This window comes from Notolepis coatsorum, assembly GCF_963971535.1.
Source record: "Notolepis coatsorum genome assembly, chromosome: 8".
In the NCBI taxonomy this organism is placed as follows: Eukaryota; Metazoa; Chordata; class Actinopteri; order Aulopiformes; family Paralepididae; genus Notolepis; species Notolepis coatsorum.
In genome coordinates, this window is record NC_140172.1 from 52951197 (window position 1) to 52971947 (window position 20751).

General features: G+C 43.9%; 2 protein-coding genes across 2 annotated transcripts in view; one reads left to right on the plus strand and one right to left on the minus strand.

Moving 5' to 3' along the window:
* The window catches only part of dmpk (DM1 protein kinase), a 64421-nt gene extending 60704 nt beyond the window's left edge, over positions 1-3717 (plus strand). The window contains exon 16 of the mRNA XM_084320820.1: positions 594-3717. Within this exon, the coding sequence (XP_084176946.1) occupies positions 594-695 (102 nt within the window). The 3' untranslated portion in view covers positions 696-3717. The remainder of the gene's footprint in view (positions 1-593) is intronic.
* A 12352-nt stretch (positions 3718-16069) lies between these two features.
* On the minus strand, positions 16070-20032 carry LOC311233450 (putative transcription factor Ovo-like 1; the record flags this gene model as incomplete). The annotated part of the gene is made up of 4 exons (XM_084320417.1): positions 16070-16392; positions 17239-17428; positions 19186-19475; positions 19933-20032. The coding sequence occupies 4 exons, from the start codon at positions 20030-20032 to the stop codon at positions 16070-16072; spliced, it is 903 nt and encodes a 300-aa protein (XP_084176543.1).
* Between the last annotated feature and the right edge of the window lie 719 nt (positions 20033-20751).

The window sequence follows — 20751 nt, forward strand, 5'->3', positions numbered from 1 at the left end:
TTAGTATGAACAACCGGCCAGCCGGTAGCAACGCCGATAGCTGGGCTCGAACCCAGCGTATCCTGCGTTAGAGGCGAGCGCCTTGCCCACTGCGCCAATCAGCCGCCATTTCTGTTATATCTTTTAAATGTATTCTTTTTTATCAAGATCAGTATATATTTATACACAACACAGCCATACATTAAAGAACAGTGGTGGAAAGTAACAGAGCAGCATAACTGGACCACATACCACTTTAATATAACCTTTAATCAGAGCAGCATATCTGGACAGTTATGTTATGTTACCGCTTAACATAACCTTTAGAGTTCAATGGATCAAGGCTTGAACGCTACCAAGCACTGGAATACACAAACATCATGTAGAATGAGTGCTTTTACTTTTGATACTTAGTACATTCAATATCAAATACTTCTCTACTTTTACTTAGTATAATTTTGAATGGAAGACTTAAGTAAAGGAACTGTGTACTTCTTCCACCACTGTTGAAGAATGAGCTGCCTATAGAGGCTACGTTTTAGTGTGAGCACCTTCATTGCCTATCACTTCCTCTCCTTCTCATCTCATCTCTCTCTCTCAATTTCCCTGCCCAGGTGCGACTGCCCCAGGTGAGGAATGAGTCATACCTGCTGGTGTGCGCAGAGGGGGGAGAGCTCCCAGCTTGGGAGAGATACTGTAATACTGAGCTCTCCTGATGTCCTCTAGAACTCACTTGGCTACCTCCCTCATGAGAACGGGGTGAAGGACTCTTTTGTCGCTCCCTGTGTGCTAGATAACAACACAACAGGGCCACACAGGTGAAGGGGGAGAAAAACAAGCCTCAAGGAAGTGGGAATTTTCTCCCAAATTATAATGGGACCAGTGGGCGATGCGTATTGGTGACTGTTCATCATTCAACCTCTAAATACAGTAATATGTTTTCCAGCAGGTAGAGTGGGAAAGGCAGATCTGATGCACTTAAGAGTTGTGGAATGTTCAAACCTATAGGACTATAAAGACGGGAACATTTGTGAAGGACGTTTCACGGATTACCAAGTTTACCTGTCATCGGAGAGTTTGCAATGAAGTAAACTGAGTGAATGACGGCCTACTTAAAAGTGATATTTGACAACGATTAAGATGCAGATTGGAGTGACACAGGGAGGGGCCAATGAGAACCCTCAGTGAGGTGCATTTTAGCTGTTACAATGAATATGGTTTCTCTTTTGTATCCTGTGTTTGCACCTAGGATTGGTTTGTACTTGTTGTGTTGCATTATATAGGCATGTTTTTGTTGTGCCTGTATACAAGAGATCAATCACATCTATTCAGCTTTTGGGAGTATTTTTAAGTATACATAAGTACTTAGGGCACCCTTATATGGGCTATTGGTTAAAGGTGTTTGGCAGTATTACAGGAAGTCACGGTTATAACTGAATAGTCGTAGATAAAGAGTGACAACAATTGATTGATTGATTGAAAAGTTTATTAACAGATTGCAGAATGGGTACAGTACAGTACAGCTCAATACATACAATTGTTAAGGGGATGCAGACCAGAGAAAGACTTTCGTCTTTTTGTTATTGGGTTATTGTTTCTAATAGCTTACTTAACTGCAGTGTGGTGAAAACATTCATTTTCAAATTAAAGATTTTGATGTCAGAATGCTGGATCACTTTGTTGTGTAACCATGTAGTCAGACCAGTTGGGTGAAAGACATGTGTAGGTGTGATATGCTGGATTTGGAGAGAATGTACAAGAGAGATTTTGCACTATAACAACCTAATTATATTGTGCATGAGGTGAAGCATGCTTTACTCAATATCATGGACACTATCATAGGGAGGCCGTCTAAGAGACAACATATTTTAACTTAATTCAATATGTATTCAATTAGACTTGTTAGGATAAGGATAGCAGCTTCTCCTACGTTGCATTCGCAGGAAAGGAGTCGATGAGAGACGATGAACTCTTTAGCCTCTTGGCTTGGTTTATTTTCAGTTAGACATAGACACCTGAAGCGTGCACCTGCTACTATAAGAGAGGTAGAGAACTGAACAGGTGGACACACCCTTTTTATCAGTTTACCGTGACGACACAAACGTGTGCCTCCACCTTGCGCTTGAGTGCCCCACAGTGTTACAACAACAGTATTGCCCTCACAAACAGTATATTGGCACATTTAGTACAACTGAGAACACTTGTATACAATTACTCAAGACTGTTACAAAGATGCTTTAACATTTAATTTAATTTTATGTATTTTATTTTATTTTTTATTGGACAACTACAGGTATCTGACTAAATGTAAACATAAATATATAATAACATCTATATAGATATAGTTAAAAGTTATTTGTGCCATGCGCTAATGTATATCTATTGCCGTTTTCCACAAGGCTTCTGTGTGTTGCTGGTTCATTCAGCTTGGTGGCTTGGCATACAAAATTATTGACACATTTTGATCCGATTTATTTCCATCTATTGGTACTTGTTGTGTTGGCCTCGCCGCTGGCTGTGTGTTGCTGTTGTCTTGACGGCACGTGACGTGAGGCGGATGCTTGTGTGGACCACCACAAGGGGGCACAGCGCCAAACCGCGAGTTACTATGTGAGTGAGTTACAGCATGTGACATTGTCGGTTTTAGAGGGGTGTTCACTTAGCTATATAATCAAATGTTTCTTACTCAGATGCATTCTATAGCTCTTAAACAATTTGTCAATGGAGAGTCTTGTCTGCTCTCTGGATGCTCAAATCTTATTTCATTCAAAGTAATGTTAAATTTAATATAAAATCATAAAATAATTATATGAATGTTAAGATTCAACATGTCAGTGTCCATACAGCAGACTGTTGAAACTTTGTAAAGGAGTAAAAGGAAATTATGGTATAATGTTACCAAGGAAGACCCAATTTCATCTCAATGAACGTTAATTTGACCGTCTGTGATATGTATAGCTAGCATATATGTACCTGGCATTACTGACCAGCAAGACAAACGCAAGAGGCATTTGTGTGTCTGGTTTCTGAGCACTCAAAATATATGAAGTTGAATTACCACACAGGTATTTGTATGTGGGAAATTTACTTGACATAATCAGAGAAATCGCCTACTCGGAATTCCAACTTGGGTGCTTCTTGAAATATCAAGAACACAGTAGTATCATCCATAGGACCAGAAGTAATAATTGGCCTGCAGGAATTGCCTCAAGAAATGTGGCCTAAATTTGTCCACTAAAATAGAAACACAATTTATAGCAAACATACTGATTATTGTCTGCAATTCACATTACTGTTAAACAAATCAGTGAACAAGGCAAGTGAGAAAGTGGGAAGTGAACTGAGGGAGACTGAACACAGTACACTACTGCTACATCATGTGTACTCTTGGTCTCAAAGAGCATTACTGTATAGAACCAAGATGTTGATGTCACTCACATTCTCACAAACCTTTCCTCCAGAAATCAAGGGGAAGAAAAACAATAGACTTGTTTGAGATGATTTTTGGGGACCTCAATTTGAACAGTTCTGATTTGTCTAGACTGCATTTCAAGTTTGTTTTATTTATAATAAGATCATTTTATAAATGTGTACAATTTGTATAATAATAACTTATATCTTGCAATTACAAAGCAAACAGTGATTATAATTAGTTTGCAAATGTTTGTAATGTTTTAATGTTTTTGGGGGGGTTGAGTGCCTTTTTCACATGTTATTTTGATTAATTTTATATTACTATATGGACATGGCATTTCATGTTGATTAAAGATATCAGAAATGTAGACTGCACTCATTTTGTTCTCATGAAGATCTTGGAATAATGTAGAGTGCATTTTGCAGTAGGTGGAGATTTACTGCAGCACAATGTGTGACTCTGTCCTGTGAGATCTCTGTGGTGTATGCAGCTATATCTCCACATGCAACACATTGGAATCATTTCATATGATGTGCAAATTAATTTGGTACGGCAGTGGTCAAAACAGAACCCTGTGGGACTGCACAGATGTGACTGAACATAAATATCTCTATATGTATAATGATTATTATTATTAAATATATAATCATATGTTATGCAATATGTTCATATGTTATGCACTATGTTGTGCAATATGTTATGTACTGTTCATTCGGCATTTCAATGAATACAAGGAGGTGTTACGAAGGGTGGCGAGGGAAGGTGAGGAGAACCCAATATGCGGAACAATGATAACGAGAGAAAGGAGGCAGAGACGAAGGAGTAGGATATAGTGAAGGGTAAACAAACCCCAGCAGAGCTGGAAAACAGGACTAGAATAGACAGGAACAAACTCACAGGGAAATACAGGGTAAACGGCAGACAGGGAGCTTCACAAATGATAAACAGAGACACGACAGGATACCGGGGTAGAACGGAGACAATCACGCCACAAGGAAGTCAGAAACAAGCAGGTATAAATACTAACCCTGATTGAAATGACTAACATCTGGCGAGGCCAGGCAATAATACAAAAAAAGGCTAAATCTGAAACACACTAGGAATACACCAAACTAGACACAAAAGGCATAACCATAATACAACAACCAGACAGGAGGATGACATCAAACAAGGGAAGGGAGAGCCAAAGACAACATGAACGAGGACATAACATTAATCATATTTAGCCATAAATATATAATAGAGTGCACTATCTGACGGTGCCTGCCAGATGGCAGCAGAAGGCCACTGTTCACATTGTTCCAACTGTCCCAGGACTGTCCCAGATCCCAGGACTGTCTGGGATCATGACAATATCCCCCCCCCCCCCCCCGAATGGGCGGCTTCGAGACGCCCGATAATATCGTCCGGGAACGGGCGAGGCGGGAGGCCGAGAGCCCGGAATGAACTGAGGGTGAGGACCCGGAGAACTGGGTCCGGGAGCCCGAGAAAATAACCCAGGAGGGGCATAGCAGCAGGGAGACCGGGGAACTGGACCAAAGGGTGGCCCGGAGAAAGGTGAACGGGGCACAGGGCCAGGGGGCCCGAAGATGGGGACAGAGGCCCGGTGAGGGGGGCTGGACACAGGGACAGAGGCCCGATGAGGGGGGGTGGGGACGGGGACAGAGGCCCGGTGAGGGGGGGTGGGGACGGGGACAGAGGGCCGGTCAGGGGACCTGGAGCAAAGGGGTGAGGGTAACAGATCCGGAGCCGGACCCCGGACGGGGGACCCTCCAGGCGCAGGACTCGGGACCGGACCAGGGGAACCAGAACGGAGGTGCGAAGGCGACGACCCCGGAGTAGGATCCCGGATGGGGACCACTCCAGGTGCAGACCTCGGAACCGGGTGCAGGACCCCGGACGGGGGTTTCTTCCGGCGTAGACCTCGATGCGGACCCCGACTTATACCACGGCGCAGACCACGTCGTAGACCACGGCGCAACCCACAGCGTAGGGCTGGACCAGACGAGGAGCCAGGACCAGTCGAGAAGCCAGGACCAGTCGAGGAGCCGGAACCGGGTGTTGCAGCCGGACCAGGCGTAGAGGCTGGGCTGGACATGGAGACCGGGCCGGACTTAGTGGCGAGGCGTGGCGTAAGAGCCGGAGAAGGAACAGTGACAGCCTGGGCTACACTAGCAGGAACCAGGCTGACGGTGAAGGCTAGGTTAGCTGCCTGTGCAGTGCTAGGTGCCGGAACTGTGCTAACTGCAAGAGATACGCTAGCCGGGGCTAAGGGAGTAGCTACCGGAACTACACTAGTGGCAGGGGCCAAACTAGCTGTAGGGGCGACGCTAGCTGTCTGAGTTGTGCTAGCTGCGGGGCCCATGTTAGTTGAGTTTCTGCTAGCTGCAGTGGCTATGCTAGCCGGGACTAAGGGAGTAGCTACCGGGGCTACACTAGTGGCAGGGGCCAAACTAGCTGTAGGGGCGATTCTAGCTGTCTGGGTTGTGCTAGCTGCGGGGCCCATGTTAGTTGAGTTTCTGCTAGCTGCAGGGGCTATGCTAGCCGGGGCTAAGGGAGTAGCTACCGGGGCTACACTAGTGGCAGGGACCAAACTAGCAGTAGGAGCTACGCTAGCTGTCTGGGTTGTGCCAGTCTTCTTAGACTTGCTAGCCTTCTGTGACTTGCTAGCCGCAAGTGCTACGCTGGCTATAGGACCTGAACCAGCAGTAGGGGAAGCTAGGGTAATAACTGCTGGAGCTACGCTGGCAATAGGGTCCTGGTTAGCTGCAGAGGCTAACGGCTCGGGCACATAGAACGCGCACGAATTTCACGCACGGGTTCCTAGCGGGATCGCGCGCCTGGCCAGACACAGAGAGTCCGACTTCAGAGCGCGCCGACATCAAACAAGGGAAGGGAGAGCCAAGACAACATGAACAAGGACATAACATTAATCATATTTAGCCATAAATATATAATAGAGTGCACTATCTGACGGTGCCCGCCAGAGGGCAGCAGAAGGCCACTGTTCACATTGTTCCAACTGTCCCAAACAGGAGTCTGTCTGGGATCATGACAGGAGGGCTGTTAAAAAGGTGGGTAAGGAGGAATCATTTATGAATAATTGGCTTATTATAGATTTATTTAAATCACATATATATTAGGATTGAATTAATTATTCACCCACAAGTGTTTGTGATTAGCAATTGTAGGCTACACTGGTCCTGGACTATTGGAGAATGAAGTAGAACACATGCACACAAAACATCTCTCTCCTGCGCTTTCAGTGTTCTAGCGCAAATATATATTATTTCCACAACGTGAAATTAATTAAAATTATGATCAATTTGCAAACTAATAATACCTATTAGGTTTCAATTAATTATTCAGCCACAAGAGTTTGTAAGATTAGCAATTATAGGTTAAAATGGTCCTAGACTCGAGTTACATGCTATTTAAATTTAAATTTAAATATTAAAAATTATTCAGGGTCACGCACTTGCTTGTGTAGCAGGGTGGATTATCCCTGCTTCGTGGGAACGGTTGCTGGCAGTCACAAGGTAGCTGGACACAGTAGAGCTCCGTCTGACTGCACCCTCGTCTTTGGGCCTGGAGCGTCAAACCGGGACCCGGTAGTGGGAGTGAATGGGGCCCGGGATTTACCAACCTGGTTTGGTACTCTGGTCCTCCTCGCCTCTCCGGGGCGGTCAGCAGTACTCCCCAACTCGCTCTCACCTCCCTGATTACCTCAGTGGGCCCTCCCACACCTAGTGACTGATATGCCTAAATGGATTCGTCCCTCCCGCAAGCAGTACCCTCCCTTGATGACCACTAGAAACCTTACAATGAAAAGGGGAGAGTTGGGTAGGAAGGGGTCAATCATATATACGTTACCCACACCAAAAGAGTTAATACTGGGCACAGGAATGGACACGCACACACAACAATTCCTGTCTTAGTTGTTTAGTATTAATTATACTGGGCCGTGACAAGTATTACTGCAATGAGTCAAATGGCATACACTATCATTATTCCTAATTACTAATAATTAGAATAATAACATATATAGCACTTATACAATAATACCTTCGACCCCAGGGAGAAACAGTTGGAACAAGACGGGAAGTTAAGAGGCATGACAGTCAATCAAACCATACACTTTATCACACTCAAAAGAACTAAAAAATGTGGGCCCACTGTACCCGAACAAAAGTCCTATGCTAATGCCGGCATGTAATGTGTATGGGGTACCCCTGTGGACTATGGTTAGCAACCATTAGCTTCACCCGTAGGCCGCAGCACACTGTGTAATAGATCCAGAGCATCGAAGCCCTCTTGTACTCAACCATAATGGCGGCCTCGCCGCGTCACCACCGTCCAGGTAGTAAGATGGCGTCGAACGCTCTCGTCATGGGCGCCCGCAAGCGGGGCTGGAGCAGGGGCAGTGGTGGCCTGAGAGCGCGTGCTGTGTGATGGCGACCTCTGCTGGATGGGACGACTCCCGTGCTGGCTGAACACAGCCGGTGCAGAGCAGATGCAGAACGCCGGTGAAGACGGCTGCTGACAGCCGGTGCTGGGTTGGCGCGCAGCAATACTCTTGCCCACCCTTCTGCTATACGGTTATACTGCCACGCAATGTGGCTGACTACACCACCGGTCTCTTCAGCGCCTCGCGCCCGGGGTATACTGGAGTCCATATAGCCGTTAGCAGCATGCTAACTATACCGGCCACACTGCTACTATACCACGCTATCTATGGACGTTAGTCCTTGGGTCAGTTTCTCTTACTCACGCACTATCACGGATGCTTCTAGAATAACCCGTCACTAGCAAGTATGTCTCGTCACCCGTCACTCGCTCCGGCGGGGCTCTCTGGCTCACTTCTCTCACGGGGCTATTCCAAAGCACCTCCCGTTGTAGCTGCGACTGTTCATGGCTACATCCCACACCGAAGAGGGCCTTCCTGCTCCCCTCACCTCCAGGAGATTCCCTCTTCCTTGTTGCTTGCTTCTCTCCACGCTCCGCCTGCCACCTGCCGCACCCTGCTGGCCCCACCACCTAGCCCCACATAAAGAGAACTGGGTGGATCGAATATGATCCAGTTTTACCCATATTCCAGCGATAGAAGGAGGAGGAGCTTGCGTCATTATTCGTGAGAATATCAGTGGAAACTAATTAGAATGTCTTGGTGCACAAAGGGGAGATAAAAGGCAAGTCAGCACATCTGAATAATCGGCATATGTTCAGGTTGCTACACTTGGTTTAAATCTTATTTAACCGATAGAACACACCTATAATGATTTAACATCTGAGACCTTCACAGTGCAATGCGGTGTCCCACAAGGCTCTGTCCTCGGCCCTTTGCTATTCTCCATTTTTATACAATGGCATGCAAATTTCTCGATTCTGATTGGCTGAAACAGTCAAGTTACACATGGGTATTTGTCATAACCCCACGCTCTTGGTCCCAGGACCCGCCCACAACCGAATTCCGCTCACTCTGCCGTGCGAGTTTTTAGAAGTGAAAGCAAGATGGCGGGCAATAAACGTTACGAATGTATATGTTGACAGTGTCATAACGACTAAATGAAAAACGATTCTGTCACGGCGAATGTGTTCGTTTCTTACACAATGTTGGATTATGTAATTAGTGGGTCATTGTGGAACAAAATAAAAACCGTGCAAATTGATTGATTGATTGATTAATTGCACATTTTCTTTCTTTTTTTTTAACCTACTTTCTATAAGCAGCTGGGAGGTGCGCTGTTTTAAGTGAGCGTGGATTATTGAATTGATTGATTGATTGATTGCAAATTTTATTACTGTCAGTGTCTGCCTTGTTTCCAACTGGTTAAGCTTGGCGACTCTTTCGAAGTCGCCCTCTTTCGAAGTTGGTTATGCTTAGAGTTTGTCTTTAGAGCAGGGCGTTAGACCACCAACAGCCCTGATTCCAAACTCTAAGCATAACTAACTTCGAAAGATGGCGACTCCGAAAGAGTCGCCAAGCTTAACCAGTTGGAAACAAGGCGGACAGTAATAAAAATTGCAATCAATCAATCAATTCAATAATCCACGCTCACTTAAAACAGTGCACCTCCCAGCTGCTTCTATAGAAAGTAGGTTAAAAAAGAAATTCCCTCCTATAGGGCAAAGAAAACTTTTTTTAACCTACTTTCTATAGAAGCATCTAAGAATGAAGTTCTATAGAAAGTAGGTTCAAAAACAAAGAAAAGTTGGATGTGTTAGTTTGTTGGATGTATTAGTTGAGAGACAGTTGGATGTGTTAGTTTGTTGGATGTATTAAAGCATTACATCACACGCAAGAGTGGGTTGTGAGAATTAGACCAGGTGGTCGTTAGACCCTCCTAGGCATGGTCTAATTCTCACAACCCACGACTGCACATGGTGTAATGGCTTTTATGTTACGATTTGGGTGCTGTGAGGGTGAGAACGCAATTTGCAGACAGGGAAGAGAGGAGGCAGAGACAGCAGGATACGTGGAAATATATACAGACTTTACTGGGACGACGAAACAATACAAAACACTGAAGGACACGGGAAAACAAAGATGAACGAAAACGGAATACATAAGCTACTCACAAGACACAAGGAACAAGAAGGCACGACGGGCAAGGTACTGTACAAGCAAGAGTGAGGGTAGAGGAGACAATGACGCCACGAGGAGGTGATGACAAATCCACACTTAAATACACTGACTAATTGTGACGAGCAACACCTGGTAGAACCCAGGCAAACCCAGAATACAAAATCAACACACACTATGCATAACCCAACCTAAACACAGAAGACATAATCACACATAGCAACCAGACAGGGAGACGACATCACACACAGACAGGGATGGCCCAAGATAACAATATATATATGATATATATATTCTTATTACATGTATTTATTGCTTCTCTGTCTGCCCACTGCGAACACTGGAACCCCTGTCCCTGTCTCCCTGTCTCTCTGTGAGTGGATGTCTCGAGGTGATGGTCAAGGTGGTGTGATCTTCCCTGCGCCTTCTTCCTTAACAGCATCGACTGCAGCGGCTATTCTTCCTCAAACCGATTCCGACTACCACAGGTGTGATGGATCCACCCTACGTCGCCCTCAGTTGAGCGGCATCTAACCATGCCCGCTCTACTTCAACTGGATCAGAGCGGTTCTCCTACCCCCTGGGGAATATGACTCTGATACTTTGGGCTCCGAGCCTTGACTTTTAGCCTTTATCTTATTTTCATACCAGCGCTAATTTTCCTATGCTTTTTTTGTTGTTGTTCTTAGCTCTATTCATTGTAATTTAAAGAAAAATTCTTATGTACCTTAGATACTATTGCTACCATGTATGTATATATGTGTTTCATTACATATACATACATATAAATTATTCACCTGTTCTATCATCCATAGCAACACTATATTATCACCGACATCCAGTTGGGGGATCCTCTTTGAACAGCCCATCTGAGGTTTCTCTCATCCACGTCGCCTGTGGTGCTTTTTCCCCCTATTGCTAGGTTTTTAGTGAGTCGTTCCTTATCTTCATTGGGGAAAGTCTGGGAGTGTTGCATATTTGGATTTAATGGTGGTTTTTGTTCTTTTTTTTTTTTAAATACTTTATTTCTCAGTTTACTAGACAAGAACAGACAAACAAAAAGGAGGAGACAGAACAAAAATAAACAGACATAACAAAACAAAAAAGAAAAACTAAAAAGACTGCCAGACAGGAAAATAAAATAACAGTGTTTTGATAGTCTTATCAGTGAGCTGGATGCAATCCTACCTGGAGGGGAGAGAGCAGATGGTGGAGGTAAACGGTACCCTATCCCCCCCCCCTCACAGTAAGCTGTGGTGTTCCACAAGGAAGCATACTAGGTCCGCTACTGTTCCTAATTTATGCAAATGACATGTCGTCAGCTTGTGACTGCAACTTGTTCCTGTTTGCGGACGACTCAGCCCTGCTGGTCTCTGACAAGAACAAGTTACAGGTTGAAAAAACCCTCAGCTCAGAACTAGGCAAAATCTGCATATGGCTCGCTGATAACAAACTATCATTACACATGGGCAAAACAGAGTCCATTCTCTTCGGTTCAAATAACAAACTCAGCAAGACCGACGGCTTCTCAGTTACAGTGGGTGACAATATTGTAACAAGGAAAGAAGATATTATCTACCTGGGTTCCATCCTAGAGGCAAATCTTTCCTGTGACAAAATGGCATCCAATGTAATAAAAAAAGTCAACCAACGAACTCGATTCTTGTACCGGATCTCCTCACTGGTAAACAAGAATACCCTGAAGACTCTGGCAGGAGCACTCATTCAAGGGTACTACGACTATGCTTGCACCTCATGGTACCAAAGCACCTCAAAGGCGCTAAAAACAAAATTACAAACATCTCAAAACAAACTGGTCAGACTACTGCTTGACCTTACTCCTAAAACCCACCTCACCCCTGCCCACTTTGACAACCTAGGATGGCTTAGAGTAGACGACAGAGTACAGCAACTTGCAATGGGCCTGGTCTACAAGATACACTACACGACCAAGGTACCCATGTACATGTCAAAATACTTCCCAAAGGTCAGTGAATACCATGATCACAACACCAGAGGGAGCTCCACAAATCATGTTAAACCCAGATTCGGCTCAAACAAGGGACTAAACACGTTTCGCAATTATGCCACATCAATGTGGAACGCCCTACCCAAAGCTGTAAAGGAATGTGAATCACTACCCACTTTCAAAAACACTCTCAAAAAACACCTACGGGAGACTGCAATTCGAAACTGGTCACTGTAAATGTCCTAACACAACCCCCTCCAATGTACAGTAAATTACCAAGTATGGTCTTGTCAATATTCCAATGTACAGTTTTGTTTGTACAGTTGTACAGTGTCCCCCACCCACCCCTCCTACCCAACCCCCCCCCCCCCACTCCTACCCAACCCCCCCCACCCACCCAACCACCTCCAATGTACAGTCCCCCCCCACCTACCCAATCCAATGTACAGTTTCTACGTCAAATGTATATACTCTTTTTTCTGGACTCTTTTTGTATCACAAACAGTACTGTATTTTCAAATCTGGTATGTCATAAATGTATAGATGTAGCAGTACTGTCTATCTGTATATCATGTATGTCATATATGTTACGATTAATTGAAAACGGGGGACCCTGATGTAAACAAGACGAAAGTCTTTCTCTGGTCTGCATCCCCTTAACAATTGTATGTATTGAGCTGTACTGTACTGTACCCATTCTGCAATCTGTTAATAAAGTTTTCAATCAATCAATCAATCAATCAATCAAAACAGTGTGACTTAACTCAAAGCATTAAAGTGTGTTGTTTAGCCAGGTGTTACAAGGTGCAGGTCAAACATGATATACAGGGGTGAGTCTCTGCAGAATGCAGTTATTTGTCTTTCAGATAGTCAATGAATGGGCTCCATATGTCCGTGTGGTTTTTGTTCTTGATCTATTGTGATGTTTCTTCTTGACTTGTACAGCCCATGGGGGCAATTCCATGTGATCTCGGGCTCTACACATACATTTGATTTGATTTGATTTGAAATTATGATCTTCGGTACACAGACAGAGGAGATAGGCTTTCTGCATCATGCCCTTACTCTAGGTCATAAACCACATCTCAGCATCTCTTACCGTAGCTTTCACTCATCTTGTGCAAAACCAATCAATTCCACAGATTTTAGTAGGTTTGCTGAATTAGCAATAATTCACTAGAAAAAGTCAATTTGGATGCTATTAAATAATACTACGGCTTGAGTCAAGTGAAAACAAATGACTGACAAGCTTTTAAAAGCTAAATTAAGTTGTATTGCCAGTGTACAGTTTAATTGCACATACGCGAGGCAGCAAGCTAATATTAATTGATAAAAGAATTCAGTCTGCGGGCCGGATGAAAATGAAAGGCAGGCCGTGTTTGGCCCCTGAGCCATGAGTTTGACACATGTGCTATAGACAAACAGAAAACATTCCACAAACATGACCATCTACATAACGGCCTACTGACACGGATGTGCAACATTCTCTCTCTCTCTTTCTTTCTGCCTCTCTCTCTTATACCGAATGTTCAATCCTGTGATTTTTAACCCAACCCTTACAGTAGGCTATCAACAAATTCAGCAGCAGCAGCTCCACCACCAGGCCTAGTCCAGTTATTAAGATCACCTAATAATAGTGTCAAAAACATCCCTGGTCTCCGTTTTACCACATCTCACCAAAAAATGGATAATACAGCTGCTAACACCACACCTCCAGAGACAATGGACAATAGCATAACACCGATGGAATCTTTCACCAGAAATAGGAGCCAGGGGAAAGGGCAAAAAATCACTCTTCCCTGGATAGATAACGAATGCAGAGGTCTAATGAAAAAAATAGATATATTGCTTAAACAAGCATTAAAGTCTGGCCTAACAGAAGACAGGCAAAAGTTCTCCCATGCACGAAACCTAGTCACCCACTTCTTAAGGAAGGCTGAAGCCAAATATTACGTCTACATCATAGAGAGTGCTAAAGGAAACGGCAAAAAAAGTCTGGGAGTACATAAACAAAATAACAGGAAAATACCATAAGCAGAATAACAACAATTTAGAACTAAATATAGACAATGTCCTGGTGAAAGATCCCTGCACTCTTGCTAGTAACCTAAGTACGTTCTTTCTAGACTCTGTTAATGAAATCACACAGCTGTTTAAATTCTCCAAGTTTGTACAATGCCCTGTCCAAAATGACCTCCCCATCTTTAATTTGGAGGAAATCACTGAAACCGAGGTGGCAAATACTATTATATCACTGAAAGCATCCAAGGCCAAGGATGCTCATGGGCTTGATACAAACTTTCTAAAAACAAATGTTGACTCCCTGGTGACACCTATTACACACCTGGTTAATTTGTCCATTAGACAATGAACTGTCCCATCTCAGTGGAAGGTTGCAGTAATAACACCAATCTTCAAATCTGGCACCAAAACGGACATATCAAATTATAGACCAATAAGCATCTTACCAATGATCTCAAAAGTGGCTGAAAAGTGGATTGTTAAGTCCATTATTAAACATCTAGACAAAGGTCACACCCCACTATACATCCTATGCAGTTTGGGTTCTGGGCCTTCCACTCCACTGAGTCGGCAAACTGCCTTTTCACTGAAAGGGTGAAGTGTGCTTTGGACAAAGCCCCCTGCGCAATGGCGGTGTTTCTGGACTTCAAAAAAGCCTTTGACTCCGTCAGTCACCAGGTCCTCCTATCCAAATTATCACATTTCAATTTTCCCCCAGAGGCTATCCAGTGGTTTCGCTCATATTTATCCAACAGGGAACAGTGTGTAAGTGTTAACGGTATCAAGTCTCCTTACTACACGTGCTCGGTTGGTGTCCCCCAGGGATCAATAATAGGACCAATTCTGTTCTCACTGTTTATAAATTATCTACCTGATGTGTGTAACAATGTACATGTCCAGATGTATGCAGATGATGCTGTTATATTTACCCATGGCAAAAGCTATGCAGAGGTATCAACGGTCTTAACCTCTGTCTTGACCAGTGTTCAGGACTGGCTCATAGACTTTTGTCTGCTCCTGAACGCAAAAAAGACAGTCTGCATGGCTTTTTCAAAAAAAATCTGTTGTGTTAGAGTCCTCAAAATGTTTGTGTTTCTGGGCGGGGAGGAACTTGAACTTGTGTCAGAGTTCAAGTACCTCGGGGTCATGCTAGACTCAACCTTAACCTCAAAAAACATGTGAAGAAAGTTACAAACACAATCAAATTCAACCTTCAAAACTTCAAACATATTAGACCCTTCCTGAGAGTCAGTGCGGTTAGATCCTATCTGCAATGCATGATTCTATCACACATTGAGTACTGCTTCACAAACTGGTCTTGCACAGGCGTGACGATCCTCAAACCCATAGAACAGCTATACAAGAGTGCACTTAAAGTATTCAATAAGGAACCTCACTCATATCACCACTGTCACATTCTTCAGAGGTAAAATAAACTAAAAAAAATTGCGAATAATTTTTTTTTTAAACAGGCTATTGTTATTTACAAGACCCTACATGGTCTGTGCCCACCCCCTCTGAGGGAATTCATAGAAAGGAAGCCTGATAGAGGAATCAGCACTAGAGCAACCACTAGAGGGGATTGCGAAGTGCCCGTCCGGCAAACCGCCTTTGCTAAAAACACCCTCTCAGTCCAGGGCTGTTTAATCTGGAATGATCTACCACTGACCATACGAGATTGTACATAATTTCCATCTTTTAAATTCAATCTAAAAAAAATTGTTACTCGACAACCAAACCTGTGACCATGTATAGTCAAATAGTATTGTAGTGCACCCTTTATACCTTGTACTTGTTTTTATGCCTTGTCTCGTAGCATGTTATGTTTCACTGCCTGCATGTTTCGTTTTTATGATTTGTGTGGGGACTGCGGATGAAAATTAGCATCCTTGCTAAATCCGGTGTATTTACACTGCATTTATTTGTAGTGTCCAGTAATATGCTCTGTCCCGTCTAAATAAACAAATAAATAAATTAAGACAAATAAAGAATTCTTGATTATCCATTTAATTGACTTACATTACACACATGTGTATTAAATACACTTTTATTTTAAATAAAAGAAAATTGGGGCGGCTCTGGCACAGCGTTAGAATCAGTTTCACATAAAATATCCAGGCGTCGGGTACACTAGATATGGACTGAGCTTACATTCAGCTGGCACAAAGCTGGCATTCTCCTGGGCCTGGCGTCGGTAGTAGCGGCGCAAGGTGGGGCTGCCTGGGTGGCACTGCCGCACGTGGAGGAAGTACTCGTCGGGTCGATTGTTAGTGTAGCCACAGTCCTCGCAGACGAAGATCTTGGAGCGTCGCTGGCGGTAGGCGTACTGCTGATGGACGCTGTGGATCTTCCTCATGTGAGACTCTAAAGAACAGCGCTGCGTGAAGGCCTTCTCACATAGCTTACACCTGTAAGGTCGGATACCTGCCACAAGGGGGGAAGGAGTGGGTTTGTGTTGAGTGAGTGAGTGAGTGAGTGAGTGAGTGAGTGAGTGAGTGAGTGAGTGAGTGAGTGAGTGAGTGAGTGAGTGAGTGAGTGAGTGAGTGAGTGAGTGAGTGAGTGAGTGTGATATTATTATTATTATTATTATTGATTGAATTCTGCCATTCCACTATTATTACTATGTTATATTACTATTTTATTATTACCCCCCCCCCCCCCCCCCCCCCCCCCCCCCCCATGCTGCTACAACACCTGAATTTCCCCAAGGGTGCGTGTGCGTGTGTGCACTAAACTGCCTACATTTTCACCCTCTTAATACGTGGCTAATCCTGGAATGACAGTACTTCTGTAATTCTGACAGTCTGTCCGTCTGTCTGTCTGTCTGTCTGTCTGTCTGTCTGTCTGTCTGTCTGTCTGTCTGTCTGTCTGCGCTCGGTCTGTCTGTCTGTCTGTCTGTCTGTCTGTCTGTCTGTCTGTCTGTCTGTCTGTCTGTCTGTCTGTCTGTCTGTCTGTCTGTCTGTCGGTCGGTCGCTCGGTCTGTCTGTCTGTCTGTCTGTCTGTCTGTCTGTCTGTCTGTCTGTCTGTCTGTGTCCATCCCTCTCCCCATGACTACTGACCTAGAACTCAAAAGCCAGACTTATATTGCTTCTGTGTCTGGGTGTCTGGGAGAGGAGAGATACTACGCAGGTTTAACTGTGGTGCTTAAAACCCTTTAAAGGCAATCATATGCTGTAATTCCAGGTTGCCAGCATTGTCTGTGGCTGTCATTGTGAAACTGAACTGTGAAATATAAAAACGTCTTCACGCAGTATGTGTGTTGTCCCTCACCTGTATGTGTGCGCATGTGCCTCTTGAGGTCGAACGTATCGTTGAAGCCCTTGCCACAGTACCTACAGGGGTGTCTCTTCACAAGGCTGTGACACTTGAGGTGGCGCGTCAACATGCGCTGCAGAGGGAACAGCTTGTTGCACACCGTACACAGGAAGTCCCCTGAGCTGGGGGACATGCGGGGGCGGGGCTAGTGGAGGGAGAGGTAGCGGCCGTCACAACAATGCTGACATGCAAATAATTACATTTTACTGTTCAGGAGAGTCCAGAAAAGAAAAAGTACCGTAGCCACTATTCCAGGAGAAAGGTTGAGCTTCTTTTTTTTACCTGGAAGAGTTACATTTACCCTGATGTAAACAAGACGAAAGCCTTTCTCTGGTCTGCATCCCCTTAACAATTGTATGTATTGAGCTGTACTGTACTGTACCCATTCTGCAATCTGTTAATAAACTTTTCAATCAATCAATCAAATTCTGTTTTCATTTGCCTTTTCAGTTTGTAAAATAATTTATTAATCAATCATGAATGACATTACATTACTAATAATAATTAGTAATTCAACATGAGCAAGTAATTGGTCTTGACTGTGTTTGGTCTAAAAGCCTTCTAAAGAGGAGATAATATGATTCACAAACAGGCAGGGCCGGTTCTAGCATTTTGAGGGCCCTATGCAAAATGTTGTTTGGGGGCCCCTATTTTGTGAAACTAAACAAACCCTTTAAGGTGGGCATGCATTTAACATTTAAATGCATCAATCTGGTGCACTTTAAGAGGAAAAGAGGCTAGATCCGTGAAAAAAACATATATCTTTTTTCTCACAAATTCAAATCAAACATCTCAAGTTGACCCCAGCAATGACAGAAAATGATAATAAATAGGAAACACTGGAGCTCCCCTACATCAAGAAACTCCTGAAAACATTTTACCAGATTTACCGAATCTGCATTATAACATCTCCCAAATGCACATAAATGAGACAGATTCTGCATTTTCCTTACATTTCTAACTTACAATATTGAAAATTAAATAGAACTTTAAGATAAAGTAAAAGTTAATAAAGTTTGAAAATGCAACTACATTTTTGTCAGTAAGCTAATATGTATAAACATTTCTTTTTTAAAGAAACGCCCACTTGCGGTCATAAGCAGTAGCCATCGGTTACATTTTGTAAGCTCATGATTTGTTACATCCCTACAGGATATATATATATTTTTGTAAATTGATTTATTTAACCTTTATTTATCCAGGCAAGCAATTAAGAACAAATTCTTATATACAAAAGCAGCCTGTCCAAAAAGCAAAGGCCTTTTGTGGGAAGGGGGGGTGGGAGGCTGTAACAAAAACAAGGTTATGTACATGCATACAAGTAAATAAAATACAAAATGACAGTAGCAATAGTATACAAGGACAACAATAAATAAGGGAGAGAGAAGGAAAGGAAGAGAGGGAAAAAGAGAAAGAGAAAAAGAGAAAGGGAAAAAGAGAAAGGGAAAAAGAGAAAGGAAGAGTGAGAACCAGGGGGAGAGAGAGGGAGAGTGAGAACGAAAGGTTATCCTATAACCTAGTTATATGAATACTGGCTGAGCGTCTCGCTCTTCGCCATTATGAGATATCTCTTATCTCATAATGGCGAAGAGCGAGACGCGATTGGCCAGTATGATAATATAACCAGAGGGAGAGAGAGAGAAGAAAGGGGGAGAGGGAGGGAGGTAGGTGAGGGGGCTTAGGGGGAGGAGAGAATAGTCTGAGGGTTACACGTGCGATTGGGAGGCAGTCAGCAGGTGCAACAGTCGGTTAAGATCTATAGTATATAGATATGTATGTAGTTATATATACAGTATAGAGTGTATTGAGTGAATAAAAAATATATATTTGGTGGCTTCGGGGGCCCTATGCAACCGCATAGTCCGCATATGGCAAGAAACGGGCCTGCAAACAGGACTTTACCTTAGCCCGGGTGGCCAGTGCCAGTGCATCGGTGTGGTAGAAGGCGCCTTGGGACAGAAGACTGGGCCAGTCCTGGCCTGTTCCTGGCCCTGAACCCCCTGATCCTGCCAACGGCACTGGCACTCCCGCTCCGACTCCCGCTCCTGCTCCCGCTCCGACTCCCGCTCCGACTCCCGCTCCCGCTCCAACTACTGCCCCAGGGCCTGAGTGGGTCGCGGTCTGCTGGGGGTCAATCGCAGGCGTAGGGTCATCAGAGCAAATGGGAATCTGTCCCACAGCCCTCTCCATCTCTGAAAATGAGCACATTAAATTATTTGAATTGCCTCTCAAAAAACTAAATTAAGCAGTACAATGTAACATCTGAATTGATTTGTTCATATGGAACTATCATAGACAATCGGTCATCAATGTCAACGCAAATGTTTAAAGCAAATAGCATGTAGGGCTGTCGTAAATATCTTTACAATTTGATCAACAAAATCTGTAAAACTGAGTTTCTCTACATACAGTATTACTGTGCTGAAAGATCGTCTTATGTTTACTAGCATTAAGAAATTCCTTTAAAATCGACATAATATATAATGTTTATTATTATTACTCAACAAATCAACTAAGAGAGGTCAGTCCTAAGCACTTATGCACCTTGACTTTGTTTGGTATTTGTTATGGCTAGACATTGTCAAAACAGTGAATGAGTGAATGAATACAAAAAACAAACAAAAAACATCCTCATCCTGTAAATCTGACCTATTGTGTCATCTTTGTTCCATTCGGTCTGCTCCGGCTCTATCCATCGCCATCCTCTGCACGCCACCTGTTTCTTCTTGATAAGAAAAGACCTCGGCATGATTCTCCTTATTTACTTCCTCCCCTGGTCACCTCCAGCTCCTCGTTTACTTTGTCCGATCTGCCCACTGTGTGCAGCGACTCTCAACCTACTGAAGCGGCGTACAACTTTTTTTGTTTGGCTAAAGGGCCAGCAAACCTACATATCACCCTACCTCACCCTCAACATCCCGTACTCACTGAGTGTGCAATTCACCTGCCCCTCAGGTAGCCCGAGCAAATCACTGCTGTCATTTCCATGATGAGAGGAGAGCATTTTGAGCACTGGGGGGGGTTTTGACTGGCGCACACCTGTGTTGACTGTGCGCTTGCGCCTCTTTTAACTGGCCCCCCACTGGTTTTGCATGGCAGGCAGTGAGAATCCGGGGCCCTTCGCTTTCAAGAGGCCTACAGCATGCAAATACGGGCCCTGGGCCAAGCCCTGGCCCCAGACGAAGGGCACGGTCTGAGTAACAGGAGCATGCACAGAGGAGCCACAACCTTAACTGCTAGGTAAATCAGCCCCTTCTCTTTTTTCCGACCTCTTTCACTTTCAATTGTCTGGTGGGATTACGGAGTGTCTGTATGTACAGACAAAGGCTGTTTAAATGTCATGAAAAGGTTTTTAGCCTTCACTGTTTGCTGTCCGTTGACTGTGTGTAGAAGTGATGACACTCTAACCATCCTAATGTCCTGGTGTCCTCTCTCCACTTTTACAAACAATGTTGAATAATTGTCCTT